This window comes from Erpetoichthys calabaricus, chromosome 3, assembly GCF_900747795.2.
Source record: "Erpetoichthys calabaricus chromosome 3, fErpCal1.3, whole genome shotgun sequence".
Lineage (NCBI taxonomy): Eukaryota > Metazoa > Chordata > Cladistia > Polypteriformes > Polypteridae > Erpetoichthys > Erpetoichthys calabaricus.
Genome location: NC_041396.2, coordinates 277,583,489 through 277,597,088, shown reverse-complemented (window position 1 = coordinate 277,597,088; position 13,600 = coordinate 277,583,489). Strand labels below are relative to the sequence as shown.

At 36.0% G+C, this 13,600-nt stretch overlaps 2 protein-coding genes across 4 annotated transcripts in view; one reads left to right on the top strand and one right to left on the bottom strand.

Moving 5' to 3' along the window:
* gps2 (G protein pathway suppressor 2) overlaps nt 1-4,889 on the top strand; it is a 40,884-nt gene extending 35,995 nt beyond the window's left edge. For 2 of the 3 annotated variants that reach the window (XM_028798394.2, XM_028798393.2), the window contains exons 10-12: nt 1,372-1,464; nt 2,468-2,551; nt 3,848-4,889. In XM_028798394.2, the coding sequence (XP_028654227.1) occupies nt 1,372-1,464; nt 2,468-2,551; nt 3,848-3,937 (267 nt within the window). In that variant the 3' untranslated portion in view covers nt 3,938-4,889. The remainder of the gene's footprint in view (nt 1-1,371; nt 1,465-2,467; nt 2,552-3,847) is intronic. The other variant, XM_028798395.2, reaches the window with a different exon arrangement.
* Nucleotides 4,890-10,593: 5,704 nt separating this feature from the next.
* Nucleotides 10,594-13,600, bottom strand: part of LOC114649003 (eukaryotic translation initiation factor 5A-1) — a 44,620-nt gene continuing 41,613 nt past the window's right edge. Inside the window, exon 6 of the mRNA XM_028798396.2 lies at nt 10,594-13,319. The gene's annotated coding sequence lies outside the window, so the exon portion shown is untranslated. The remainder of the gene's footprint in view (nt 13,320-13,600) is intronic.

Sequence of the window (13,600 nt, the reverse complement as noted above, 5' to 3'; positions counted from 1 at the left end):
GCAGCTGCTTCGTGAAGCGACATGCTGCACGGTGCTTCGCATACTTAAAAGCTCGAAGGGCACGTATTGATTTTTGCTTGTTTGTTTTTCTCTGTGTCTCTCTCTCTATGTCTGCTCCTGACAGAGGGGGTGTGAGCTGCCGCCTTCAACAGCTTTGTGCCGCGGTGCTTCGCATACTTAAAAGACAAACAGCCCTATTGATTTGTTTGCTTTTCTCTGTCTCTCTCTGACATTCTGTGCTCCTGACGCGCACTCCTTTGAAGAGGAAGATATGTTTGCATTCTTTTAATTGTGAGACGGAACTGTCATCCTTGTCTTGTCATGGAGCACAGTTTAAACTTTTGAAAAAGAGACAAATGTTTGTTTGCAGTGTTTGAATAACGTTCCTGTCTCTCTACAACCTCCTGTGTTTCTGCGCAAATCTGTGACCCAAGCATGACAATATAAAAATAACCATATAAACATATGGTTTCTACTTCGCGGATTTTCTTATTTCGCGGGTGGCTCTGGAACGCAACCCCCGCGATGGAGGAGGGATTACTGTATACACTGATACAATACAGCAGGCAAATACCACAAGAGTCATAAAGCTGACTTTCGCAGTGTCGACATTTGTCTGTTGGAAGGGATAGAAGGCCGTTTTTTAAAGGGATCAGATTATGGATTATTTTCAGAATTACATCATTTAGATGTTACAGTTGAATTTGAGAAATGTATTTTATATAACTATAATATCAAACTATAATACATCTGTGTTTTCTCTGTAACACTTTAGATTAGGTACTACCTGTAATGCATCATTTAGTGTTAGGTAATAAGATTTTAACAAAGGCTTCTTTTGGTCTTAACACTTACAAAGCATCAGTAAAGTGGTTCGTTATGTGCAATGTAGTGTATTAAGAGCTTGTGATAGGATGAGAAAATTACTTATGAATATAAGCACTTCATTTGGTCTTAAGCTCTAAAGCATTAATTAGGGATTCACAAGCCTTATACTGGAGTATATACAATACCGATGAACTTAATCCACCAAAGTAAGGTATTTTAGTATGCCATATTGCAGAAATAAATACCAACTGATGTTTTGTAAATGTTATGATCAAAAGAACCATTTGTTAATGTCTTATGTAACAATATCTGGCTACATTATAGTTAGTAACTAATCTAAACTTCTACTGTTTCCCTATACCCCAATATCCTTCAGCTCCTCTGTACCCTATACTCATACGTGGACTATTTATACAACTGAAAATCAACAGTTTACTAAGTTAAATATTCAAGAAGTGGAAGACAGCATCCCGACAGACAGAGTCATCTAGAATTCAAGGACCAGTATTTCCAATAATTGTCTTGGGCTTTCTTTTGTTACAGGGTACTCTGCGGCCAATGCATCCCCAGGCTCTTCACCCCAATTCCAGCCTTTTGCCCACCCCTAATATAACTGTGCAGATCCCCCCCACTAAGGTGAGGTATAGGAATAAGTCATTTAAGGTTCCAAGATTCCTGGATAAATTTTAATTCTCTATGGAACTGGACGCTAGCTGCTCTGTGGCTTGTATCTTTCATAGCAAATAGAAGGATCAAACACCTGCAATGGCTACACATTAAGCTTAGAAATAAGACATCTGTGACACAGTAGTCTCTTTGTTTAATATTTCACTTTAGGTTTAACTAGAGTCCACAGATGTTTAAATGTTGAATTGACTGATTTTTGGGGGCCTATAATCAATCTTTAGGCCTGTAATAAACATGGCTGTAAACAAAGCCATCCTCCCTTTCTTTCTGCAAACTCTTAAATACTTTAAAAACTAATCTATTTTGGTTTCACACACAGTTTTAAAAGGCAGAAACAACTATGCAGTGGGAGTCATGTTTGTATTAGTGGATATATATGAACCACTTTTTATTATCTAAACAGCAATCAGTCAAGACTTGGCAATCATAATTCTTTTTATAAGTAGTCTTGATGTATAGATACAGTATATAAACCAGGTGTTCAGGTGTCATTTAACCCCATCCTTGATCCCACTTCTTCCCTGTTGTGTTTGCCCTTTACTTTGAATCATCCAGTTTAAAAGACCATTACTGGGATGGTCCAGAAATTTGAATTCTTAAGATAAAGAAACTGGGGTAGCATGCCTGATAAGCTACTAATGAACCTCAATGGAGAGGCTCACTGCTGTAAATGTATCCAGTAAGATCTCATATACTAGACATTTGAGCAAGTGCCAGCAGAAAGTTGGAGGCAAATTCTTTTCTGAAAACTGATTTCATACTTGCAAAAGTTTTTTTCCCCCCAATATGTATATTCTAATTAATAATTTTCTTAAGGTGAACTTTAACCTTTTTTTTTTTTGTTGTAAAATCTCTAAGCTGCTATGGATATTACACTTTTACTTGCCTCTCCAAGTGATGAATAACAGACCAAGCTCAGTCTTAATGTTTGCTTTTGTTTCTTTTTGAACAGACTGGTTTGCCATATGCTCATCCACCCAGGCCTGCCTCTCCAGGAAGTTTCACTCATGGAACAACCCCACAGCCTTCCCATGGCGTGAGTATTATCATTTTACCTACATTATATTCTTATTTTACAGATTTACAGAACATTTTTAACACAAGTATCAGCATTATTGTAAAGAATCAAACCTTTACATAAACAGAAAATAAACTTTTGTTATGTGATAGTTTTGTTTCAAGATATAACTACACAATTATCAGTTTTATATGCATCCCTTGTGAGCAAAATATAAAATTCTTATATCCTGTTCAAATGGAGAATCCAGGAAGTGCTGCCACCTATTGATTTAAGTTGTCAAGGTTGCAAGAATCATTTATGTAATGTGGAAAGAGGCCTGAAACCAAGATTACATAAAGGCAAAAGACATATTTCAGTCATATTTATATAAAAAGTTAATCAATAAATTTTAAAATGCAACAAATTAGGATAAATTGCACATAATCATGGCTTGTATTTAAAATAAAAACTGGCCTGAAGGGGGGCATCAGGTACAGGCATGATATAACATCTGCCTGTTCTGTCATCATGATTGGTTCCTTAATAAGAGACGGAGTGGAAAAAGCGAACTATAGTGTGGCATCTGGAATAAATTCTGTTTCATCATTTACTGGGCATTCTGTGGTACAACATTTCCACGGGTCTCAGAAGGCTTTGTTTAGACTCTTCACCAGTATCTTTAGACAGTCACATTTCTATGGTCAGTATACAGTATGCCACAATATGACCGTCCTTACAAAAATTAAATATTTGCTGCTCTCCGATTAAATCAGTTGAGCATCACTGAGGCATTCTGGGTGTACAGTTTTAGCAGTACAGGCATCCATAAAGGACTCATGATCTAGTCCTTTATGGTATTCACCTGGTAATGGCAATGCTGATTTGCAATGATCATTTGCATTCCTGGTAATGTTCACAGTCACACCTGTTTTCTAGTACTACTACTTTTGAGTGCAACTTTGTAAAAATTAGTATTTTATAATAAAAAGCAAAAATCTTAAGAATAATTGTTGTAGGTCTGGGAAGGTCAAGAAGTAGCAAATCCTCACAACAAATCCTTTTAAATCAAACTATAAATGAAGCTAGTTTTATAACCATACTGATTTCATAAAACAAGCAATCTGAATATTCTGGGATATTCTGAATTAAACAACTGAAACCAAAAGAATATACAGTGTATTGTGTATAAAACATACAGTCTAGGAATTCCTATATACAACATGTGGAAAACAGCAATTTCCTTTTCAATAAAGAAATGATACTGCATGCTGCACTTTGTACAGCACTATAATGTAACAGAAGTAAATCTAATGGTATCTCTACTTTATTTAGGCTACCTTTCAGAGCTCATCTCAGCCTGCCCCCCGCCATGCCTACTTGACTCACACTCAGACGGGACAGCGTTTTTATCACAGCAAGTAACCACTGCACAAGGATGATCATGGATAACTTGGGACTGTGCATGAGTTTGTTTGAGTGCTTTTAGTTCAGATTGCTTCATAATCACATCAGTAGCAAACTATACTAGCCCATATCCTGCTTTAATCTTTGTGTTGTATTTCATCCTATTTCCTCAGAGAAGTGAGATTTGTTGCTGGTAAAGTTCCATGGTACTTCTAAAATGATTTTATTTTGTTTAAATTTTAACATTAGCCATACCTTAATCCATGCAGATTTAAGTATAAGGAATAGTTTTTGGAGATGTGTACAAGGAATCCCAGTTTACAAGAAACTGTTTCTGTCACAAAATTTTCCTCAAAATTCTGTTTTAAAATAGTTAAAATCTTTCATAATACGTCCTGTTAAAAATCTTATTTGGTGGGGGTTGGTTAATAAATGTCAATCTTACTTTCTTTGTCACCTAGTAAAAATTAATCATTGCTGCTGCAAGTCTTTACATGGTAGCACTAAAAAGGAAAAACATCTTTGTGGTGTTATTTTAATTACATTATTTTATGCTGAAGTTTCACTTGGCAAAACAATTTTAAATATATCCACTCAGAAAAAGGGGAGAAAAATCCTTGTCTCTAACAAGCTCTGGCAGAAACCTCTAACAAAGCAACTGTTTTCACTCACCTTTATCCTTATACTGTCTGTTACTATGGGATATACCTTCAAAGGTGACATTGTTATACTTTGATTCTTGCCTTGGACCCACTCAAGTCATTCTTTCACATAACCTCCACAGGCTTGAAACTGGCAGGGGTTTGTTTTCCTTCAAGATTCCCCATTTCTATGTTTTCCTGTTCTGGTTTTCCACCAAGTATTCAGGATGTGTATATACTTGTACATTTTTATTGTCTTTTAAGTAATTAATCTAAGCCATGTAATGTGAAGCGCTCTATGCAAAAATAAAATTCTATTACAATTCAAAGGTTGCATAACAGTTTCTTCTGTATTTGCCATTTTCACTCATTTTACCTGGTAAGATTTTTTTCTTTTAATTTCATTAATAGACCCTGTATTACTTTCTACAAAATGCTGTGTACTGTGTAAAGCATGATTTGTATGTAGTATTTTCTTCAGAGTCCTATAGATAGTTAGCATGCAAAGTATCACTAAGCGTTTTCATGTGTAATACTGATGACCAGTGGTACATTGGTAGCAATGAGCTGTCGCCCCGTCAAGAGATTGTTCCTGCCTCCTGCAAGATGCTTGCTGGGATGTGCACGACCCATGATGAAATAATTTAATGCAGCACTACTGTCTCTTTCAAACATACCAACCCAAAATTTCTGTCCTTGTTTTTCTTTCTCCACGTAACCAATCGCCACACAATAAGCTCTTTAATAAATGTCAGACCATCTGTAGGCTAAGAATGCAGATTCTTCAAAATTTTTAAGGAACATTGAAATATCTTCATAGTACCTGTTTAATTATTCTATCCATCCAGTCCCAGCAAGCATACAGCGCGAGGCCAGCTCATCACTACCACTACCACTTTAATTATTAACAGTATACATTATTTAAATGAAGTTAAAAATTTATCTGTATAATGTAATATACATACTTTAATGTATTTCATCTTAAAAATGATATCAAGAGGCGGCACGGTGGCGCAGTGGGTAGCGCTGCTGCCTCGCAGTTGGGAGATCTGGGGACCTGGGTTCGATTCCTGGGTCCTCCCTGCGTGGAGTTTGCATGTTCTCCCCGTGTCTGCGTGGGTTTCCTCCGGGCGCTCTGGTTTCCTCCCACAGTCCAAAGACATGCAGGTTAGGTGGATTGGCGATTCTAAATTGGCCCTAGTGTGTGCTTGGTGTGTTTGTGTATGTCCTGCGGTGGGTTGGCACCCTGCCCAGGATTGTTTCCTGCCTTGTGCCCTGTGTTGGCTGGGATTGGCTCCAGCAGACCCCCGTGACCCTGTGTTCGGATTCAGCGGGTTGGAAAATGGATGGATGGATGAATGATATCAAGAGCTCCAAGAAGATCTTGGAAATCTAAAATCGACATAGAAGCTAGTCACTATCATCTGTAAATACGCGCTGTCCTATTGAATTACTCTATTGTTATTGTATGGTACATTGAGATTCCTCCTAAACTTATTTTCCTATAAAATAATACAATAAAAAAATGCAATATGAAACCATAAGTACAATATACATGTACATATAGTGCAAATGGTTCATAAAGTGGCTCAGGTTCTGCAATATTACAACTGTAGTGCAAGTTTACTGTGAGGTAATTGTAATTATAAGTGCAAACAGTTCTACCAAGAGCACTTTATGGACTGATTGAGAGCGTTTATAGCTCTTGGGATGAAACTGTTTTTGAACCTCGAGGTCCCTACAGGAAAACTTCTGAAGCATTTGCCGAATGGGAGAAGTTCAAATAGACAGCACATGGCTGAGGCAGGGTGTGCTATAAATGTTCTCCAGGGTAGGTGCTGCATCCCTATAATCCTCTGTGCTCTCAACACAACCCACCGTAAAGCTTTCCGATCAGCTGCTGCTCAGCTGTGATTCCACACTCAGATACAACAGGTTAAAATGCTCTGAGAGTAACAATGCTAAAGCAGCTGTGGTATTTGGAATAGTTTGGCCATTCAGTGTACTATTATATTGGTACACGTCGATTACAATCAGGTGCCTTAAATTTATAAACAATATTTGGTTAATTTCATTGTGTTTGAAAAAGCCGCATCAGGGATGCAAATCTAAAAAAGAATGAGAAACTACCCAAGAACAGTAGCACTGCTTTGACACTGGGTGCCGCCAGTTTCCAAAACCAAGTGGAAAGTTGCATACACACAGGTTAAGGCTGGTGTGATAATGTGTGTGACTTTACACAAGTTTTTATACATCTTGAAGTGAGCATGGAAACGGGTGTACCCAACATTTATGTGTGTATACAAGAGGCCCCAGGTTATTTATTTAATTCTACATTAATGCACTTTGAAAATGTATGCTTCCATAAAGTACAAATCACAAGACTGAGCTAAAGTAGAGAGTTCTTTTATGTTTTTCTGTTTTTATAAATTAATGATTATATTCTTGTTTTTTTATTTTATGTGCAATCGCACATAATGTGAAAAGCACCTATTTCAACAGCCCTGTCTATCTGTAATTTCATCTGTTTGCACAACTAAACTCTAACCAGTGGACTGATTTTGTTAAAATTTGGCAGAATTCCTTGTCAAGGAAATTTCTTGGGACCAGTCAATTTTACGATATTTATAAATGCAGCACAGTGTGCATTTTTTTGAAATCTCAAAATCTCCTATTGACAAACAATGGCAAATTTGAAAACTGTCTTAAAATTTAAAAATATTATATGTGACTACAATTAATTTACTATTTCAGTTTTACTTTGAGCAGTATTTTTTTTTTATACAGTATATAATTTTTCTTTTACTTGTTCAACAGCCAGTGCCGATGGCAAAACTTACACACCAGTAGTTGTGTGCACTGAATAAAGCAAGTACACCTTGCTGCAGGACACAAGATGGGGCTGACTGACAGCCTTACCATATAAGGAAGGTATGATGTTAAATGTGTATTTCAGTTTGCTAATGATATTATTTATTCATGCATCTCCATACAAGGAAAGTACCTTCCAGTTTACTAGAATGCTTGGCAAATTCTAGTTATACCTGTATGCTCCACCTCATCCATATGTGGCTCCACAGCATCTTGCACAAACCTCAGCCGCTGCAGCTCAGCTTTCAATTGAAATCAAACCAGGTAAGTGTGGTGATATTAATGCCTAAAAAATGTTAATACAAGCAACTTATGCAGAAATGTATAAAAGATGGCACGGTGACACTTATGCTACAGTGATTAAACATGTACTCAGTATTTCTTATATATTTATATTATACTGATTCTATATTTCTGACATTATTATTTACAGTATGGGCAAAGTGCCACATTAATCCACTACCTTAACGTACGTAGATGCAGTCAGCAATTTTAGTGCAAGAGTTCAGCACACGTTTTCAGTCTTCATTTGGTGCTACTCTGAAATATTTGTATAAAAAATGCAAACTACAAGTAGCCACAGACCTTCCACATTAAGCAGTTCAAACTAACAATAGCACATTAATCTGTATGTCACTCGAGTTGGAGTCTTGCCGTCTGTGAAATCAATTTCAGCCATGTGATATTGAAAAGGTTATGAAAATTATTAAAAGGCTATTGCAAATTATTGTACAAAATAGTCAACACCAGTGCCTTGAAATAAAGCACTACAACATTATCCCTCAGGTCACCTGTTACCACTGTTTGCCAGACACCATCTTTGAAACTCTGCTACTGTTCGAGCAAGGACCCCAGAATACACATTCACAATTTTACAAAGTAAACCTAGTAAGAGAAAGGTTAGCACACGCTGATACAGCGCATTGCCGCACCCACCACATAACAAACCAACTCAGGATCCCAGATTAGGCCCTGAGTGCAGCCATGCAATGGGTGACACCTCAGCACCACACTAGTTCAGATGGAATGGAACAAATGTGAGTTTTTTTATGGTGGCTTAAGTGCCAATTCTGCCACCAACCCCCAGGTTTTCCCTGCAAGTTGGGGGGCCTACATGCAGGGCTGGATGCAGCTTAACGTCCTATCCAGGATGGAGCAATTGCAGGTTAAGGGCCTTGCTCAAGGACCCAATGAAGTAGAGTCTATAGAGTAAAGCTAGCTTTAATGCCACAATATAATATACAGATTGACTGACTAGCAGGACAATGGTGCAAAAGTTTCTACTGCTGCCTAATAAATTGTTAAAAAAAATAAAAATAGTTGGACAACTTATCAGAATGTCAAATACCCCCTTACAGAAAATGAATAATGAAAGTGACAATATGAAGAATTGTTTTTTCTCTTGATTTTTAATGTATAAATACATTTTATAAAACATCTTCCGTAAAGCACACCACCATAAGGCATTTTACAGGTAAATTAAGAAAGTAATTCACATTAATCCGATATAATTCAGTATGTAGTTATGGCCGATTGAAATTCAAGAGAGGAGAGACAAGTTATCAAAAATGAATATGTCTTTTAATGAATTCTGCCAGGACAGACACGGAACAGCACAAAACAAAAGCCCAGTCTAAATGGTCTAAGGTCAAAATACACACACAATGATTTGCAATCAAAGATCTTTTAAAGTAATCACAGACATGAAATGTGTTTTTTTTTTTTTTTTTTTTTTTAATTCATAAACCTAGGACACAGAATGGTCACCACCATATTTTATATACGACACAAGGTGCTGAGACATTAGTCAACCCCACTTCCAGGAACCATGTGATGCAACAAAAGGCAAACTAAACAAAAAATGGTGGTAAAAACAAAAACATATTAACAAAGCAAACACAATAATCAAAAAGACATGAAAAATATAACATCTGACAATAGGGGAAGAAAGCAGCACAACTTCAAGAATAGTTCAGTAAGCATTCACCAATGACATTGTAAGTTTTTGGAACTGCAAAAAGATGGCATCAAAGAATCTCAGTTGTCTGGCATACTGATATCAGATGAAAAATGTTGTCTGCATGTTTTATGTACGATTGTATTTTTAGAACTGGGCACTAATTAAACACAGAATTTAAATTGTTGCACACAGCCTTCTGTAGTGTTTCCGTAATACGTCAAACGATTAGTATCCCCAAAGTTTAAATCAAGGCTACAGACTCAGTATTTTAGCACAGCATACTCTTGACAGGACAGCTGATGAGACTGTTCATACAGCTCTTTAATGACCATGAAACCAGTTTTGATGGTTCATTTTTCATTCATCCCTTCTGTGTCTAACCATTTATCATCAGAAATATTAAGAATCTTGTATAAAAATTATGTATGGGTAGGGTATTAAGTGTGTGTAGGTATACTTCACACAATATGCAATAATGTTTGTTTGTTCTAAATGTTACTTTGTTGTTTGTTTAATTATGTTCATAAAACCTATACAACACCTTTGACCTACAAAATTGAAAAGTATGATATAATAATTCTTTGTATTTATATAGCACTTTTCTCACTACTCAAAGCGCTCAGCAATTGCAGGTTAAGGGCCTTGCTCAAGGGCCCAACAGCGCAGAGTCCCTATTGGTATTTACGGGATTCGAACCGGCAACCTTCCGATTGCCAGTGCAGATCCCTAGCCTCAGAGCCACCACTCCACCTACAATATATAAAAAGTAAACTGAAAAAGAAGCAAGAATACTTAGAAATTCACACATGACAGTGCTGTTTGCAAGGACGAAGATACAGATTTCTTTTTTATTTTCTATTGTGCATTTTTCATATTGGGAGCTCTATAATAATACATACAAACTGTTTCAATCGTGTAAAACAGCATGAAACTTAGTCAATCATTTTGTATACCCTGTGTAATCTTGCTTTCTATGAAAGCCATTATATATAATGTATCTGATCATTAACTTTCTCATTATTAACATCATTAAATGTGGACCAACTTCCTTAGTTTGAATTTAGCTCATATAACATGCTTTTAATATCTTCAGCGTCACAATATTGAAGGACAGTCTTACCCTTGGCGTTTATCAAAAATGGCACAAGATGCATGTCATGGTTTATAAAAATAAATAAATAAAGAATGCCATAAGAAGTGAGGTCTCCATAGAGATTTTTTATTAAGGTCTGGGGATTCAGAAGTACAGGTCATTTTGTCAAACAAAGTAGAAAGTTTTCATCAACTTACACATTGTACGCTGCTCCTAACCCCCACCCCCAAACCAAAATTGAAATGTAAACCCTTAAACAAAACAACCAATTTAATGTACAGTATATTGATTGGCTTCTTCCATGTAAAAACATTAATAGCCATTTGATTTGCTGATCATACAGGGTGTTTCATAAAGGCCTAATCAAGTATGAATTTAATTATTCATTTCATGTTAAATCAAGAGTTGTATATTAAGAGGAATTTCAGGTTTATTGGAAAAGCAGTGATCTCCTTCAGATTACAGACTGGGCACATCACCTATTAAGCTAAACAAAATTGTTACTGATAGTGAAAAATATACAGTTTCCTAAAAGGTGTGATGATAAAACACTTGTGGGTATAGTATTGTAATAATATTTAAAAATGTGAAAAGCACCATTTAAGAGCATTGCATAAATAAGAACAGTTATTGAAATTAAATATATTTCTGAAATCACTAGTTTAGTGAATTCCAGGGTTTGCTAAAATCCTGACAAGATTACAGATGCTGTATATGCCTAGTTATTTCAGGTACCCCCTTTAATGCCCCTGGTTTTTCTGATATTTAAGTCTTACTGGCCATGACTTGCACCTATAATGTGCGACACCACTCTAGATGTTAAAGAACTGGGCCCTTCCTCTATGTCCATTTCCAAGTTAGTTCAGTTCAATCCCAGATTAAACATGAGAATACCAAAAGAAGAACACATCTCCAGAGAACATTTTGCTTTCAGTAAAACCATTGGAGCTATAGAAATTTTTTTAATTAACAAGTCTTACATAATTTCCAAAAGTTGTACATTAGTGCATACACTAGGCAGCTTTGTTGTAGTATCAGAAGCTGAAGTTATCAGTCCAGTGCTTTATATTATCCTGGATAATTCATATCATGTTCAGACACCTGCTTGCACTGTTGTTCTGTGCATGTTTTATGTGCAGATACACTTGGCTGACCTACACCTAAATCAAATATTCTTAGATGAGAAGTCCCTAAACCTATCAATGCAAAATAGAACTTAGCCGTTTATCAACAGCGACTTCTAAGCATTTGGGTCAGATTGGACTTACTAGAGACATATTGTAGACTCAAAAGACTATTACAGGGCTATAACCTACAATTATATATTCCCGCTTGTTTTAGAGAAAGTGATCTCTGATATTACTCATTGTGAGGCACATGTGTGGAGTATGCAAGTGCCCTACACCATCCACAGCCCATATACTCCATTTGGGCTATATATCAGAGCACAGTTAGTGTCAAAATACATGGAGTAATTTGTTTTTAATGTGACATGGATTTTTGATGTCTGGCAGTGTTTTACTGTGTAAACAGACTTTAAATCTTTAAAACAGTTGATCACAAGAATATCTTCCTCAGTTGATATATAGAATACACATAAGCCTAATGTGACTCTCGAGAAGGAACATGCATGATGCACAACATGTAAAAATACAATGGTCATCACAGTTTTACGGAATATTTTTTTTTATTGTATGAGGTTACTGATTAATGGCTATTTTACTACATACACACATACACTTTATATATACGTATAATATTTCAGCTTGGTATGCTCTCTTTTATCATTATCAATACTTGCATACAGTGAGCACAAAGCATTCCAGTCTCTTACAAAATCTACTACATAATACTACCAGTGACTAATGTAAACACTGAAAGTCAGGTTAGGCTTTGAGTGAGACACTGTTGTTAAACTCTGTTAACTTTCAGAATGGGTATGTGCCAGGAAGATTAAAAAAAAAAAGGTATGAGAATTCAGCTTGAAACAGTTTGGATAAAAATAAATAAAAATCAGTGTAATCTATCTTGGCCAACTGATGTACAGTACAATCAGTTGTTCCATAATTGGAGAGAGGGAGGGAAGGAGGTCTGTGTGGCTGATCAGCTCTCTATGAAACATCCTGATTACATTAAAGGTTAGGCCAAAGTGTCAGTCATATACCAATTACTTTAATCTACTTTTATTTCAATAAATAAGGGGTGAGGTTTAAAAGCTTTAATGTCTGGTCTCAGTAGTCCATGGCAGTCAATGAAATCATTATTCTTCCCCTTAATCTAAGCAAAAGACCTGAATAATATAGATTGATCTTTTAAAAAAATAGATCACCCTGCACTAGCTGCTTTAAAAAAAAGGAAACAAAACTGCATTAAAAGTAATGCTACTTTTATAACTTCTTGCTATACTGGATTAACCAAATTCAGAGTCCTGATGTTTTAATTCTTCTTTTAGCAGCCAGAATCTCCACTCTTTTCTTTTAAACAATTAATAAAGCAGCAGAAATTGTAAGATATTAAAAGCTGCATCTGAAGGAAAACTGTTAGCAAATATTTTCACCATTATGACTTCAGCAGTGTTCTGCAAAGATTGCTAAACAAAGACATTGCTGCAGCCAACATGGTGGATTTCATTTTTCTTGGCCAATTCTTCCCATTGATTCTTCAATTTGTTGCAAATGAGTAAAAGAAAGTATTTGCACTTCCTTGGTGTGCAAGCATTTGTTATATAATTTTGTCACCCAAAAGGTGCACATGTGCAGGACTAACAAAGAATGAGAAATTGCAGCTTTAGAGTATTGTCTTCTCATTCAGGTCCACTCATTTCTTGGTCGATCCCTTACAGGGGAAGAGTTGAACAGCAGGATCAAGACAGAAAAAGAAAGAGATGAAAAAGAAATATAGGTAAAAAAAGAATGAAACAGATAAAGGAATGAAAATTCAGATTTGAAACAGCTGTGAAAGCCTTGCAATATGTTTTAGACTATAAAGAAAATGTTTTATTTCTTGTAAAACAAGTTCTACTGTGCAGCATGAAGAAATGCTTGACTTTATAATATTTTCTTCCCCAGTTAAAAAGTATGGCAAAGTTAAATTACATGGAACTGTTTTTAAAACTC